Source organism: Typopeltis vanoorti, chromosome 7 (genome assembly GCF_054136105.1).
Source record: "Typopeltis vanoorti isolate ZY-2024b chromosome 7, IOZ_Tvanoo_1.0, whole genome shotgun sequence".
NCBI classification, from domain to species: Eukaryota; Metazoa; Arthropoda; class Arachnida; order Uropygi; family Thelyphonidae; genus Typopeltis; species Typopeltis vanoorti.
Genome location: NC_143555.1, coordinates 125,390,599 through 125,403,512, shown reverse-complemented (window position 1 = coordinate 125,403,512; position 12,914 = coordinate 125,390,599). Strand labels below are relative to the sequence as shown.

The following is a 12,914-nucleotide window of genomic DNA, read 5'->3' as shown; positions in this document are numbered from 1 at the left end:
GGATCTCTTGAGATACCACCTCATTCAAGCACTTTTTCAAAGATTCCCATGCATTGCTGACATTTTTCCATTCAGTAACTGATACAGTAACCATGGGACCAATGATAGTATTCTTCTAAGTTGATCATAATTTCTGGCTTTGTAATTCAGCATGTAACCTGATTTAATCGGAGCTTCAATACAAGTAGATACTTCCCAAGAAAGAATAGCATGATCACTGTCACCAATTGGTGGTAAAATAGCTATATTCTTGATAGAGTTCCCTTCTGATGCTATGAGCAAATCCAACACTCTTTGACCTCCTCGAGTTCCTTCTTTCACATGCTGCTTGAGAAAGTTATCCTGCAACAATTCAATAAATTTTTGTTCTTTCTGATCACAAGATTTCTCTTCTACCCAATCAATGTTTGGAAAATTAAAGTCACCCATAATGATCATTCGCTTGGTAACCCATAAGGCTAAATTGGCGATGCATTTCTTCGTCCCGTACAACTGAGCTGCCAGGTCTGTAGCAACCCCCCCACCATATATTTCATTCTGTTAACCTCCACTTCACACCAAATAGACTCAAACTCATCGCTACATGGGACATTGTTACCATCATTGTTTTCTTTAGGAGTGATAATGATACTAATGATACTATTTTCTTTAGGAGTACTACTAATGATATCAGATGACTTAAATCATCTGATATCATTAGTAGTACTCCTAAAGATATCATTAGTAGTACTGCTATCTCTTCTGTCATTCCTAAAAATACTATATCGGTTACACTTGATCCCACTTACCATATCTGATTCGGATAGCCAGGTTTCACTAATGCCAACAATCTTAGGCCACATCGTATTCAATAAAGCAACAAACTCAACCCCTTTGTTTCTAATGCTCCTGGCATATGTGTATAGACATAATAAATTATGACCTAGCCTATTCTTATAATTAGATATGCAATGTATTTGGTCTTCTTCTAGAATTTTCTCTTTTCCCTCCCCCAGACATATTTAAAAGGTCTGAATCCAAAGCATATTTTTCCACTCCTATGCCACATACATAACCATGTTCAAAGGCATTTATATCTTTATCACGTTTGTATACCATAGCTGAACTTTCACACACATTTTTCCCATTCCTCCCTTGATGATGTAGTTTCCCTGACTCTCTGCATTAAGTCTCATACCAAGAAGTAATTTCTCCAAGCTTCTGATGCCAAATGAATTCAAATGCAGGCCATCATTCTTATACAAATCTTTTCTGCCATCAAACACACTTCCACACGTCTAAAAACTCACATCCATATCTTCTACATAGCCTGCGCATGAAATCATTTGCTATCATCGCCCTCCTTCTTAACTCAGTACTATCATATCTAGGTAGTAATCCTACAATTTTTACTCTCTCACATTTCTTTCTTGCTTCTTCCAACAGACCTTTCATATCTTCTCTCATACTATGTTTGTCACCACTTAAATTATTAGTACTTAGCAGCACTACCATTTCTTTTACATTATTTTTTGGTTTTCAATTATGTTTGTCATATTTTTAATTTTCGCTCCCGGGAAACTAGAAGTAGTGACACCCTCAGCAAGCGCAAATTTTAAAATTGAGTCACCATACCATATTACCTCTTTTTTTCTTAGATATTAACTGACTTACCTTGTTGTTATTAATATTTTGATGTTCAGTATTTTCCTACATGTTCTTGTTCTCATCCTTTTTCTTATCCTGTCGAAGTTTAAACAAACGTTTTTCAACATTTTCCAATTCCTTGGTGGATTTCCTAATAATTTCTTTTAACCGAGCTATTTCTAATGTCAACGTATCCTCAGATAAATTATAATCATCACTGCAGTAGTGTTTGGGTTCAGGAAAAACGCTCTCCTCAGTAGCAACTTTAGCCTTTAGTCACTTCCTTGTTATGACGAGTTTTTGGCACCATTTTTAATAGTAAAACTAATAATTTTTCTGAAATGTGTTATAAAACACTTTAGTATAATAACTACACTAATAAAACTACAATAATAGATAATTAAATCTAAGAAAACACTTAATAAATCAACAAAAATCACAAATCTTTCAGTGCGTCTTTTCACCTGCTAGCCTCAACAGACTTCTTAGAAGTCAGTGTCGAGGTCTTCATCATTTTAGCAAGAAAGCATAGAGAACCTACATGTTTGTAGACAGAATCAACTCACTCCACAACAAAATCAAATTTACCCTAGAAGTGGAAAATAACAAGCTGCACTTCTTAGACATACTGGTAAAAAAGACAAGATAACAATTTCAAACTGTCCATTTACAAAAAGCCTACAGATACTGGATGATATCTACATTATTCTTCAAACCATCATAGGTCACATAAACATAGCATCATCTAGGGTCTGCAAATTTGTCTCAGACGAAAACGAGGTTCAGACAGAACTGTTCTCAAATTGTTACAACACTATCTCAAAATGGATATCCTCTAAACATTATCAACAAATTCCTATATAAAGATAAACATCAACAACAAGAAACAGTCTCCCAGCAGGTTTCAACAGTCATCATCCTCTTTATGGGTTCGGTTTCCACCAATATAGCAAAATTGTTAAGTGTTCCATTTCGCTTATTTCCACAAATAATTGAAATGGAACACTATCCTTAAGATCTTCTAAGGATAGTGTTCCATTTTACAAATATCCAAGTGTGTATAATATTCCATGTACATGTGGCCTCTCCTACATTGGACAAACTTCAAGAAGCCTCGAAATCAGACAGAAGAACATGTTGGAGATGTCAATCATAACAGGACGATCACCTCTGGTTTAATGCATCACTTTTCAACTTCTAACCATTCTATAGAGTGGGAAAATAGCTCTATACCCTACATAGATGATGATTTCAGACACTGATTATTCAAAGAAGCAACAGTAGTCCTACGAACAGGCAGCAACCTAAACAGAAACCAAGGTGCCATTTTGAATGAAACTTGGAAAAATTTAATCAATTCACTCAGTTTGACGGAACTACAGTATGCCAACAATCATATAACATGTGCTCATGCAACGCGTATTGAGGACAAGGACTAAAGATTCGCAATACATGCTGACATTGTCAGGCGAACATATCAACTTAGCTACCTTATGGTTACTAATGGTTTTGTATTCTTTATACTTGGTGCATTTTTCATATTTTTTTTGGTTTAACGTTCAAGCCTTGAGAAAGCTACACAGTCGCTAGCAAAACTGGTAGGCATTATTATATGAACATATATAGTAATTAAAAAAACCTATGATCACATAAACAATAATAAGTCTTATAGTGTTTAGCTTTCTTACATTTGTCTCTGTATTCTCTAAGAGCACAAGCTGACTTATTTGCCAGGAACTTTTGATATGCTTTCTTCTTTTCCTTCATTGCCCCTTTAACTTCCTGTATCCACCATGGAGTTCTTCTGATTTTTCTATCCTTGCAGACAACCTCACCACATGCCTCTCTGGCTGAATCAATCAGGGTTTTCTTCAGAGGCTTGCCACCGAATCTCCAAGGTTTGGTTCCTGTTCTCGAATCCTTTCATTTGAGAACAGGAATCAAACCTTGGAGATTCAGTGGCAAGCCTTGAAGATAACCACATATGTTATATGTTTTCACTTTAAACTGTCTTCATTAATCAACTGGATTTCAAGAAACAAGAGAGTAATTTTAACTCAGATGAAGCCATATGGGTCATGGATGAATCTGGGACTAGAAGCCATATCTAAGAGTATTTCAAATTATTCAAGAATTAAGATTTCTTCATGACATCACTTTCTTGTATAAAAATATATACTTCTACTGATGCTCTCTGTGTTACAGATGTTATGTTATCATAATTGTGTAAGTTTAATTTTTGCATTTATAATTATTGGTTCATTTTGTGCAATTATACTATGAGAAAAAATGCAATTACAGTTCAACGTTTTCTGACTGGAATGACTTGGGTTTGAATCGTATCAATCTTAATATGGAGGTGACAGGATTTTTCTCCCATAAATTTCAGTTTTTCAACTGTAAAACAGAAGCAAACCAGCCAAATACACTATACATATATGATTAACCATCCTAGTAGAGCACTAATTAGATTTTCAATGTCAAGTTACTTGGCAACAGGCCACTGAGCCTCGCATGTAGGAAGAAAATGGAACAATTGCAACTTAGCATAAAGTTTTAATGTATGTATAATACATAAGACAAAAAAGCACTTGTTTTTGGTGAAAGTGTGTGTGAGGTTCCCATTTTTGGTTAAAGTGTTCTGAAGATAATCCATAATGGCAGCTCACTATTACTGCTGCTGCATGAGTAGGAACTACAAGTACAGTACATAGTGGAACCTGCATGAGTAAGAACAGATCAAAGTAAGGAAAACAACCATTGGGGAGAATATATGGAAGTTTGGTTTCTTGAAAGCCGATTCTTTTCTCTGGAATCTTTCACACAGAAAGAAAATGTTAAAGGTTGTGGCTTTTAAAAGAATAAAAAAGCAATTTTTTTTTTAATGATAAAACTAGCAATCAGTTTCTGAAAGGAATGCTGGATTGCTTGATTAAAAGAATTCATATGGACTTTTCATTTTCTTAATAAGTATAAGAAATGTGCAGTTAATCTTTGGAGTGTATCTTGTACAAGATTACCTTGTACAGCAAGAAATTTCTGAATCACTGAAGTCACTAACAAGAAAGCATTGCCAAATGTTCTAATTCTGCAGCTTAATTAGTTAAATGGCTGTGTCATAGTAAAATAATGTCATTTGTAAGAGAAGATCTTTCAGATGAAATCATGGGAATGTGCCTTGTTATATTCCCATGATTTCATCTGAAAGATCTTCTCTTACAAATGACATTATTTTACTATGACACAGCCATTTAACTAATTAAGCTGCAGAATTAGAACATTTGGCAATGCTTTCTTGTTAGTGACTTCAGTGATTCAGAAATTACTTGCTGTTCAAATATTACAATATGGCATAAATGGGCACTGTACTGAGTGATACACCATCTGTTTTAAGTTATAAGTCAGCTGTTAGAATTGAAAATACATTCTATATTGAAATTCACACCTGAATTTCAATATAGAATTGAAAATCAGGTGTGAAACAAGGATGCACACTATTGCCACGGTTATTCTTCATCTCTATGAATCAAGTTGTAAAGGAAAGTGGCATTAAACATAATATTAAAATTGGGGATGTTAATCTCAGCATTTAACTTTATACAGACAATGTTATACTTCTAAATGAAATCCAGTACAGGTTTGCAGGATTCCTTAACTAAATGCAATAACTGCTATAACAAACATGGCATGAAAAAAATCAGCCATAAAAAAGATCAAACTATGTGAACAGCTGAAATATAGAAAATCTTGACTGCACAGGACAAGTAAAACACTTCAGAAATATAGGCACAATTTTGAGTGAAGATACAAATTAAGTATGGAAATAGATAACAGAATACACAAAGGTAGTATTGTATGGGAAGTCAACTGAATAAATGTGTATATGGAATAAGAGGGGGTGCTTAAGGGTCAAAGCTGTATAACTGAGAGGAGACCTCCACATAGCCTTTAAAGGAATGCGGAGAACCGACCAGGGCTTCTGACCTAATGTCCAATCCTCACCTTCTCGTGGTGCACCCTGTTGGGTATCTACTTTGATACTGAACAAACGAGGATGGGCTGGCAATTTGGGATTTAGCCGACCAAATTGTATTCTTATTGGTTAAACCAAAATAAAAAATGATGGTACAACATGACAAAATTTCATGCCGGCTGGGACATTGCCCAGTTAAACAAGGCCCCCGTTGTTTTCGCCAGGGAATCAGGGCGAACAGCGAAAAGTCAGCTACTGGAACAAATTTGAAAACAAACCCCAACTCAACATCACCAGAGTTAAAGATTGGTACTATCAACATAAGAAGCCTGAATGGCAAAGAAATGGAGCTAGCTGAGGAATTAGATAAGTACCAGATCGACATAATAGGGGTGACTGAAACAAAAAAGACCAAAACTGGAGAGCTCTTTCTGACAATAAACACAAAATGTTATATTCAGGCAATGACAATCAAGGAAAAGAAGGAGTAGCCGTAGTATTCAACACTAAATACGAGGCTAATCTTCTTGAATGGCAGGCAATTTTAAATAGACTGATGTGGGCAAATATCAGAATGGGGGAACTGGACAATGAGACTTATTTGTGCCTATAGTCCCACAGAAGGCTCTACTAAGGTAGAAGTGGAGGAATTTTTTGAGGCTCTAGAGAAAGCTACTGACACAATGAAAAAGGAAAAGTTGGTCCTTGTTGGGGATCTAAATAGCAGAGTAGGAAATGATTGTGAGACATACAAAAATATTTTGGGAAAATTTGGAGAAAAGAGCAAAGCTAATAATAATGGCAAATATCTGTTGGATTTCTGCTCAGGACATGGATTGGTTATTACTAACACCATGTTCCAACATAAAAATGTGCACAAATTCACATGGAGAGAAGAGGCTAGGAATAAGAAAAGTCTCATTGACTATGCTATTGTTGATAGTGATGTTTTCTCCCTGGTGCAGGACACCAGAGCGTACAGAGGATTTGAAATTGGAAGTGATCACTATTTAGTCTTGAGCAGGATAAAATTGAATTTCGTATTGAAAAGAATAACATGTAAGAAAGTTTTAAAGCGAATAAAAGTTGAGCAGCTCTCAGATGTGAACTGCAGACTAAAATACACAAAGATTATTGAAAAGAAAATGAAAGAGTTTGAGAACAGGAATCAAACCTTGGAGATTCAGTGGCAAACTCTGAAGAAAACATTGATTGATTCTGCCAGAGAGGCATGTGGTGAGGTTGTGTGCAAGGGTAAAAAAATCAGAACTCCCTGGTGGACACAGGAAGTTAAAGAGGCAGTGAAGGAAAAGAAGAAAGCATACCAAAAGTTCCTGGCAAATAAGTCAGCTTTTACTCTTACAGAATACAGAGACAAATGTAAGAAAGCTAAACAGTGTGTAAAACTAGCTAAACAAAAGTCATGGGAGGACTTTGGCAAGAATATAGAAAATAAATATCAAGAAGGTGGCAAAATATTCTGGAGGTTGTTGAAGAAGCTTAGGAATGGAAGAAAGAGTGCTGTAAAAGGAGTTAGAGATGATAAAAGTGATATGAAAATGGGAGAAAAAGATATCCTTGAAGTATGGAGTAATTAGTTTGAAAAACTGCTAAATAAAACAAGCAGTGATGACAGCACAGTGATAAAAAACACTGACCAGGCATGCAGTCAGGAATACATATCCATACTTGAAGTAGAAAAAGCCATCAAAGGCTTGAAATGTGGAAAGGCAGCAGGAGTAGATGATATTCGACCAGAAATGCTGACGTATGGTGGTATAAAAGTCTTACAGTGGCTGCACTGCATAGTTCAGAAAGTCTGGACAGAGGGACGAATTCCCGATGATTGGAGTAGAGCTCTCGTAGTACCCATATATAAAAAGGGAAATAAAACTGAATATGAGAATTACAGAGGTATTTCCCTACTGAGTGTTCCTGGCAAGATCTATGCAAGTATACTTCAGAAACAGTTGAGAAGAATTGTGGAAGAAAAGCTTGGTGAAGAACAAGCTGGATTCAGGCCAAATAGAGGCTGTCAGGATCAGATCTTCACTTTACGACAAATAGTCGAGAAAGCATGGGAACATAATAAAGATATGTATTTAAGTTTTGTCGACTTTGGAAAAGGCATATGACAAGGTGCCAAGAGAGAAACTATTGAATACGCTGCAGTTATATGGTGTCAATGGGGCATTATATCAAGCAATACTTAGTCTTTATTTGATTTGTAAGTCAGCAGTTAGAATTGAAGGAAGTACAGGAAGATGGTTTAATGTTAAATTTGGTGTGAGACAAGGATGTACATTATCCCCTCTGTTATTCATCATCTATATGGATCACATTATGAAGGAAAGTGGTATTAAACCTGATATCAAAATTGGAGATGTTAATGTCAGCTCTTTGCTTTATGCGGATGATGTTATACTTCTAAATAAATCCGCTACAAGTCTGCAAGATTCTCTGACTAAATTGAATAACTGTTGTAATAGATATGGTATGAAGGTCAGCAATAAAAAGACAAAGACAATGAAAATAGGCAGAATCATTGAAAATATCAACTGTGTTGTGAATGGAGATCCTGTGGAACAAGTAAAACATTTCAGCTACTTAGGCACGATTTTTAGTGAAGATGGTAAATTAAATATAGAAATAGACAACAGAATCAGCAAAGCTGGTATGGTGGGAAGTCAATTGAATAAATTCATATGGAATAAGAGAGAAATTAGTCGGAACACTAAATTAGCTGTATACAAGACAGTGTTCAAACCAGTTTTAACTTATGGATCTGATAGTTGGGTCAGAAGTAAAACACTTGACCAAAGACTAGAGACTGCAGATATGAGAGTCCTGAGAAAGATTAGAGGCTTGAAAAGATGGCATCAATGGCAATATCATATTAAAAATGAGGATATTAGGAAAGAACTTGACATTGGCAGCATCCAGGAATGCGTTAGCAGAGCTAATCTCAGGTGGTATGGTCACTTAAATAGAATGGGAAAGGAAAGATTAGCAAAACAAGTGTTCTCTGCCAGGTTGGCAGGAAAACGACCCAGAGGAAGACCAAGATATAGGTGGATTAATACGGTACAAAGTGCCTTAGGTGATAGAAATATAAGATCTGATAATGTTGGAGTCTTGACAAGTAACAGTCTGATTTGGAGGAAAATTGTAGATAGGAAGTTAGTAATGATGTAATTTTTTCATGTAGTACTATCATATCCTGTACACTCCTTGAGGGTACATGGCAGGAATTTGATGATGATGATGATGAAAATAGAGAGAAATTACTCAAAACACTAAACTAGCATTAATATACAAGACAGTGTTCCAACCAATTTTAACTTAAAAATAAGCTGGGTTAGAAATAAAACACTTAATCAAAGACTCGAGGGACCTGTACAGCTATGTACTTCTGAGAAAAATTAGGGGAGTGAATAGATGGCACCAATAGCAGAATCATATTAAAAATTAAGATATCAGGAAGAAACTTGACATTGTTAACATTTGGGAATGTGTGAACAGAACAATATTAAGTGGCACTGTCACTTAATAGGCTATTGGAATAGAATAGAATGTAATAAAATGACAGAAATATACAATATTTCTTTTGGGAATATAAAAGTAGCTAAGTTTCCTTTATTTTAAACAGTAAATCTGATTTAGGCCTCTGTCCATCCCTTAATATGGAAGTTACTCCTTATATAATTTCTTTTAAATAATTCATTCTGAATTTATTAAATTTTCGTTTTGGTATCTGGATAGTATGAAAACTCAATTCTCTTTATTATAGTTAGAACAGTATTGAAATAATACATATCACAGCAGAATACAAATTCAGATGTATCAAATCTGTTTCCTTATGAAGGAATTAATATATAAAATAATATCAGTTGCAGTTCAAAGAAGAGAACCCACAGTCATAGAGGGATACAAAGTAAAAATGATCACATCTTTATACTAGTGAGGCAAATAAGATAATTTACAAGAATAATATAAGTCCAAAGGCATCTAGAAAGTGAAATTATGGATGTTAGAGATATTGCTGATCCAATACTGTTATAGCCAGATATTACTAAAACGTAAAAATTGTACAATAGGATAATTTACAATTAGGATAATTACCAAGCACATATTTATACAAATCCTATTAAACATTATTGGAAAGAACAATATTTCAGAAAAAATCTTTTCAAATGCATGGAAAAAATTCTGCATTCATTTCTAAATGCTTTCCAGGATCTAGTCATATTTTGTAGATCATGAATAAATGGGCAGAAGATACATCATAAATGAGCATTTGTTTGGTGTCCAAGATTTGTGATGTGAAAAAACCCTCAGAAGTAATAAAGCTATACATAAATTTAACAGCAGCTGGACTGATCATTTAAATTTAAATATTCAATTTAAAATGGAAAGGACTGTGTAATTAGTCTATATAATAACACTTTATTTTTAAAGAGATAAAGGTATTTTACAAGAAACAGTAACAAACTTGAAGTGGATTTTTAAAAACTTGTCATAATGTTTAAAAAAAAAAAAAAAATTAAACCCATACTACTCTTCCAATCTCTAGCATCTTGAGGAACATGACCTTTAGTTGCTAGCTGATACACTCCACATTCTGGAGTACTGTTGAAATCACCACAAAATATTACAGCTGTAGTTAAGAAAGGATCCTGAAAATAAAGAAAAATATTATAAACAAAGCAACTATGGATATATAAATAGCTATTAATTACTTTATAACCACATAGAGCAAATAAATAAAAATCAATAAATAAAAGAATTTAAAAAAAATCTAAAACTATATGATTATGAACTTCTGAAAAAAAAAAAAATTCCCACTTAATTTTTTTCCCAGGTGCATTGAAATTGCAGTTTCAATGTATTTGAAAAACAATGCAAACACACACTTGCCACACTGAAACATTTCAATACTAGTTCAGCACTTTTTCCTACCAATGTTACTTAATTTTAATAATAGTCAACTGGCCATAGCATAAAACTATGACTGCAGTCTTAAATTCTTTTTTGTCCTTCTTTTCTATCATGTAAATTTTTATGGGGTTTTCATCACAGTGTCAGTAATGTTTTTAATATAATGAAACTTAGTTGTATAGTGGTGGCTGTAACTGGAGAATCCATATAAATGAAGGGAGAGATGACACCTCTTGAGAAAGGTCAATCTTTAAAGGACAACAATAAGCAAAAATTATCAGAAGTTTAGAAGTATAATAACATGAGAAAGTAGTTGATATATTATCAAAGTATAATTGTTTCCAAAGTATAATTTTATTTGATTCTAGCAGGGAAAATAATTTTGCATTTTTATCTACTTGAAGTGCACTAATATTTAATGACATTCAACACATTTGAAACCTTTTTATAAAAAAATAAAGCCTCACCTACCTACACACACACACACACACACACACAACACACACACACACACACACACACACACACACACACACTGCAGGTGGCAAACCTATAGCGCATTAGGGCTAGAGATTTTTTTTCTATTTTTATAAATTTTATATATTTTTTGTATTTTTACATAGTCCAGAAATCCTGCTCTAGAGACCAAACATGGAACTTTATCAAGCCACTTCAGGCCTCCAAATAAACGGGTCAGTGGTCTCACACTGGACGAAGACATTCATCTCCCATCACAAATATCCACAGGATACACTAACGACTTGGTCAATCAGGTTGGCTGACATTTCGCTTTTCACTCTGGTTCCTTTTGAAACCTGCAGGGGCCTTCTTTAACAGGGTAATACCCCAGCTGGCATGAAGTTCCATCATGCTGTACCATCATTTTAATTTGGTTTAAGCCAATAAGAATGCAATTCAGTGAGTTAAATCACAAACTGCTGACTCATCTTTGTTTGTTCAGCATCCAGCATTACGAGAAGGTGAGGAGAGAATCAAAAGTCTCAGCTGGTTCTCTGCATTTCTTAAAGTGCTAAGTGGGGTTTCCTCTCAGTTATCTAGCGCTGATTCTTATGCCACTCCATATTAGCTCTAATAACTTGAAAAAATACATCCATTTCTTCCTTAGAACTTTCTACTAATAGTTACACTCCAGTTCTCTATGTTGAAAGTCCAGATCGCTCTACATTAAAGTGCCTGAAATTCAATAAGTTCATCTTCATGTTTAGTGTTGAATACTACAACTACTCCTGCTCCATGACTATTACCCAAATATAACATCTTATGGTTATTATTTAACAGAATCACAGCTGTATTAGCCTTATTGTGTATTAGGAACATTCAATTATATCAATATGGTACACCTCTAGTTCTTCTGCCTGTTCTCTGCTGTTGATACTTGTCATTTTTAGTGTTTCCACTGATACTTGTTATTTTTACGGTGCTGACCTCCAATTCTATTGATGATCGAGTTTGTTCAAACATTGAAAAATCAGCTACTGATTTTTCACTAGTCTCTCTGGTTCCTTGATGAAAAGTTTGTGTTTAGGGGAAAGGAGCTTGCTCAAGCTCCTCTCTGCTCAAATGTCAAGATGGGATGACATTTCATTGTCTTAATATCATTCTCTTTTCAGTTTAAGCCAATATAAAATAAGTTGGTAATTTGTCCCAAATTACCAACTTATCCTTGTTCATTAGTATCCAGATTGATGCTTATAGGAATGGACATTAAGTCAAAAGCCTTGCTTGGTTCCCTGCATTCCTTAAATGGCTATGCAGAAGCCACTAATCTAGCCTGAACCCTTATGAAACTCCATGTATGGTTACATGTTACACGAATCATTTTATCAGAATTAAGCACACCAGCTCTTAGCATTTATATAAAAATGTGCAAGCATTTGGGTTGAGCTTCAGGTAGAGGAGAAACATTTGCATTCTAATGTTTCTTTAAGTTATGAAAGAGAAGGGTGCATTCCAAATTTGGTCACCATATCCTTATTTCTCTCTCCTTTTTTTTTTGTCTAAATAAAATCTGTAAGGATGTGGGTTGGGTTCTAGGAAAAAAAAAACAACTAAATTGCTACATTGCTTTATATTTAAGAAAAAGCTGTATTTAGCTTTTATAGATATTTCATATAACATCCTCAGGAGGCCTAACTGGATCCCCAGGTTATTAGCCAAGTGTACCCTTCTGATTCTTTTAGTTAAAAGGAAGATATATACAAACTGAGTGATTCTCTCACTCTTTCCATTTCGAAGTTGAGACTTGCATTCTAATACATGCTACTATTATTATACTAATAATATGAATGAAAATATTGTTAGATATATGGATGTAAGACAAAGAATAAAAATATTTTAAAAAGTAAGCATTTATGAT

General features: G+C 34.5%; 1 protein-coding gene across 1 annotated transcript in view; it reads right to left on the bottom strand.

Annotated features, from left to right (window-relative positions):
* LOC150105037 (2',5'-phosphodiesterase 12-like) overlaps positions 1-12,914 on the bottom strand; it is a 108,084-nt gene that overhangs the window by 40,359 nt on the left and 54,811 nt on the right. Inside the window, exon 6 of the mRNA XM_090396112.1 lies at positions 10,155-10,275. Within this exon, the coding sequence (XP_090252238.1) occupies positions 10,155-10,275 (121 nt within the window). The remainder of the gene's footprint in view (positions 1-10,154; positions 10,276-12,914) is intronic.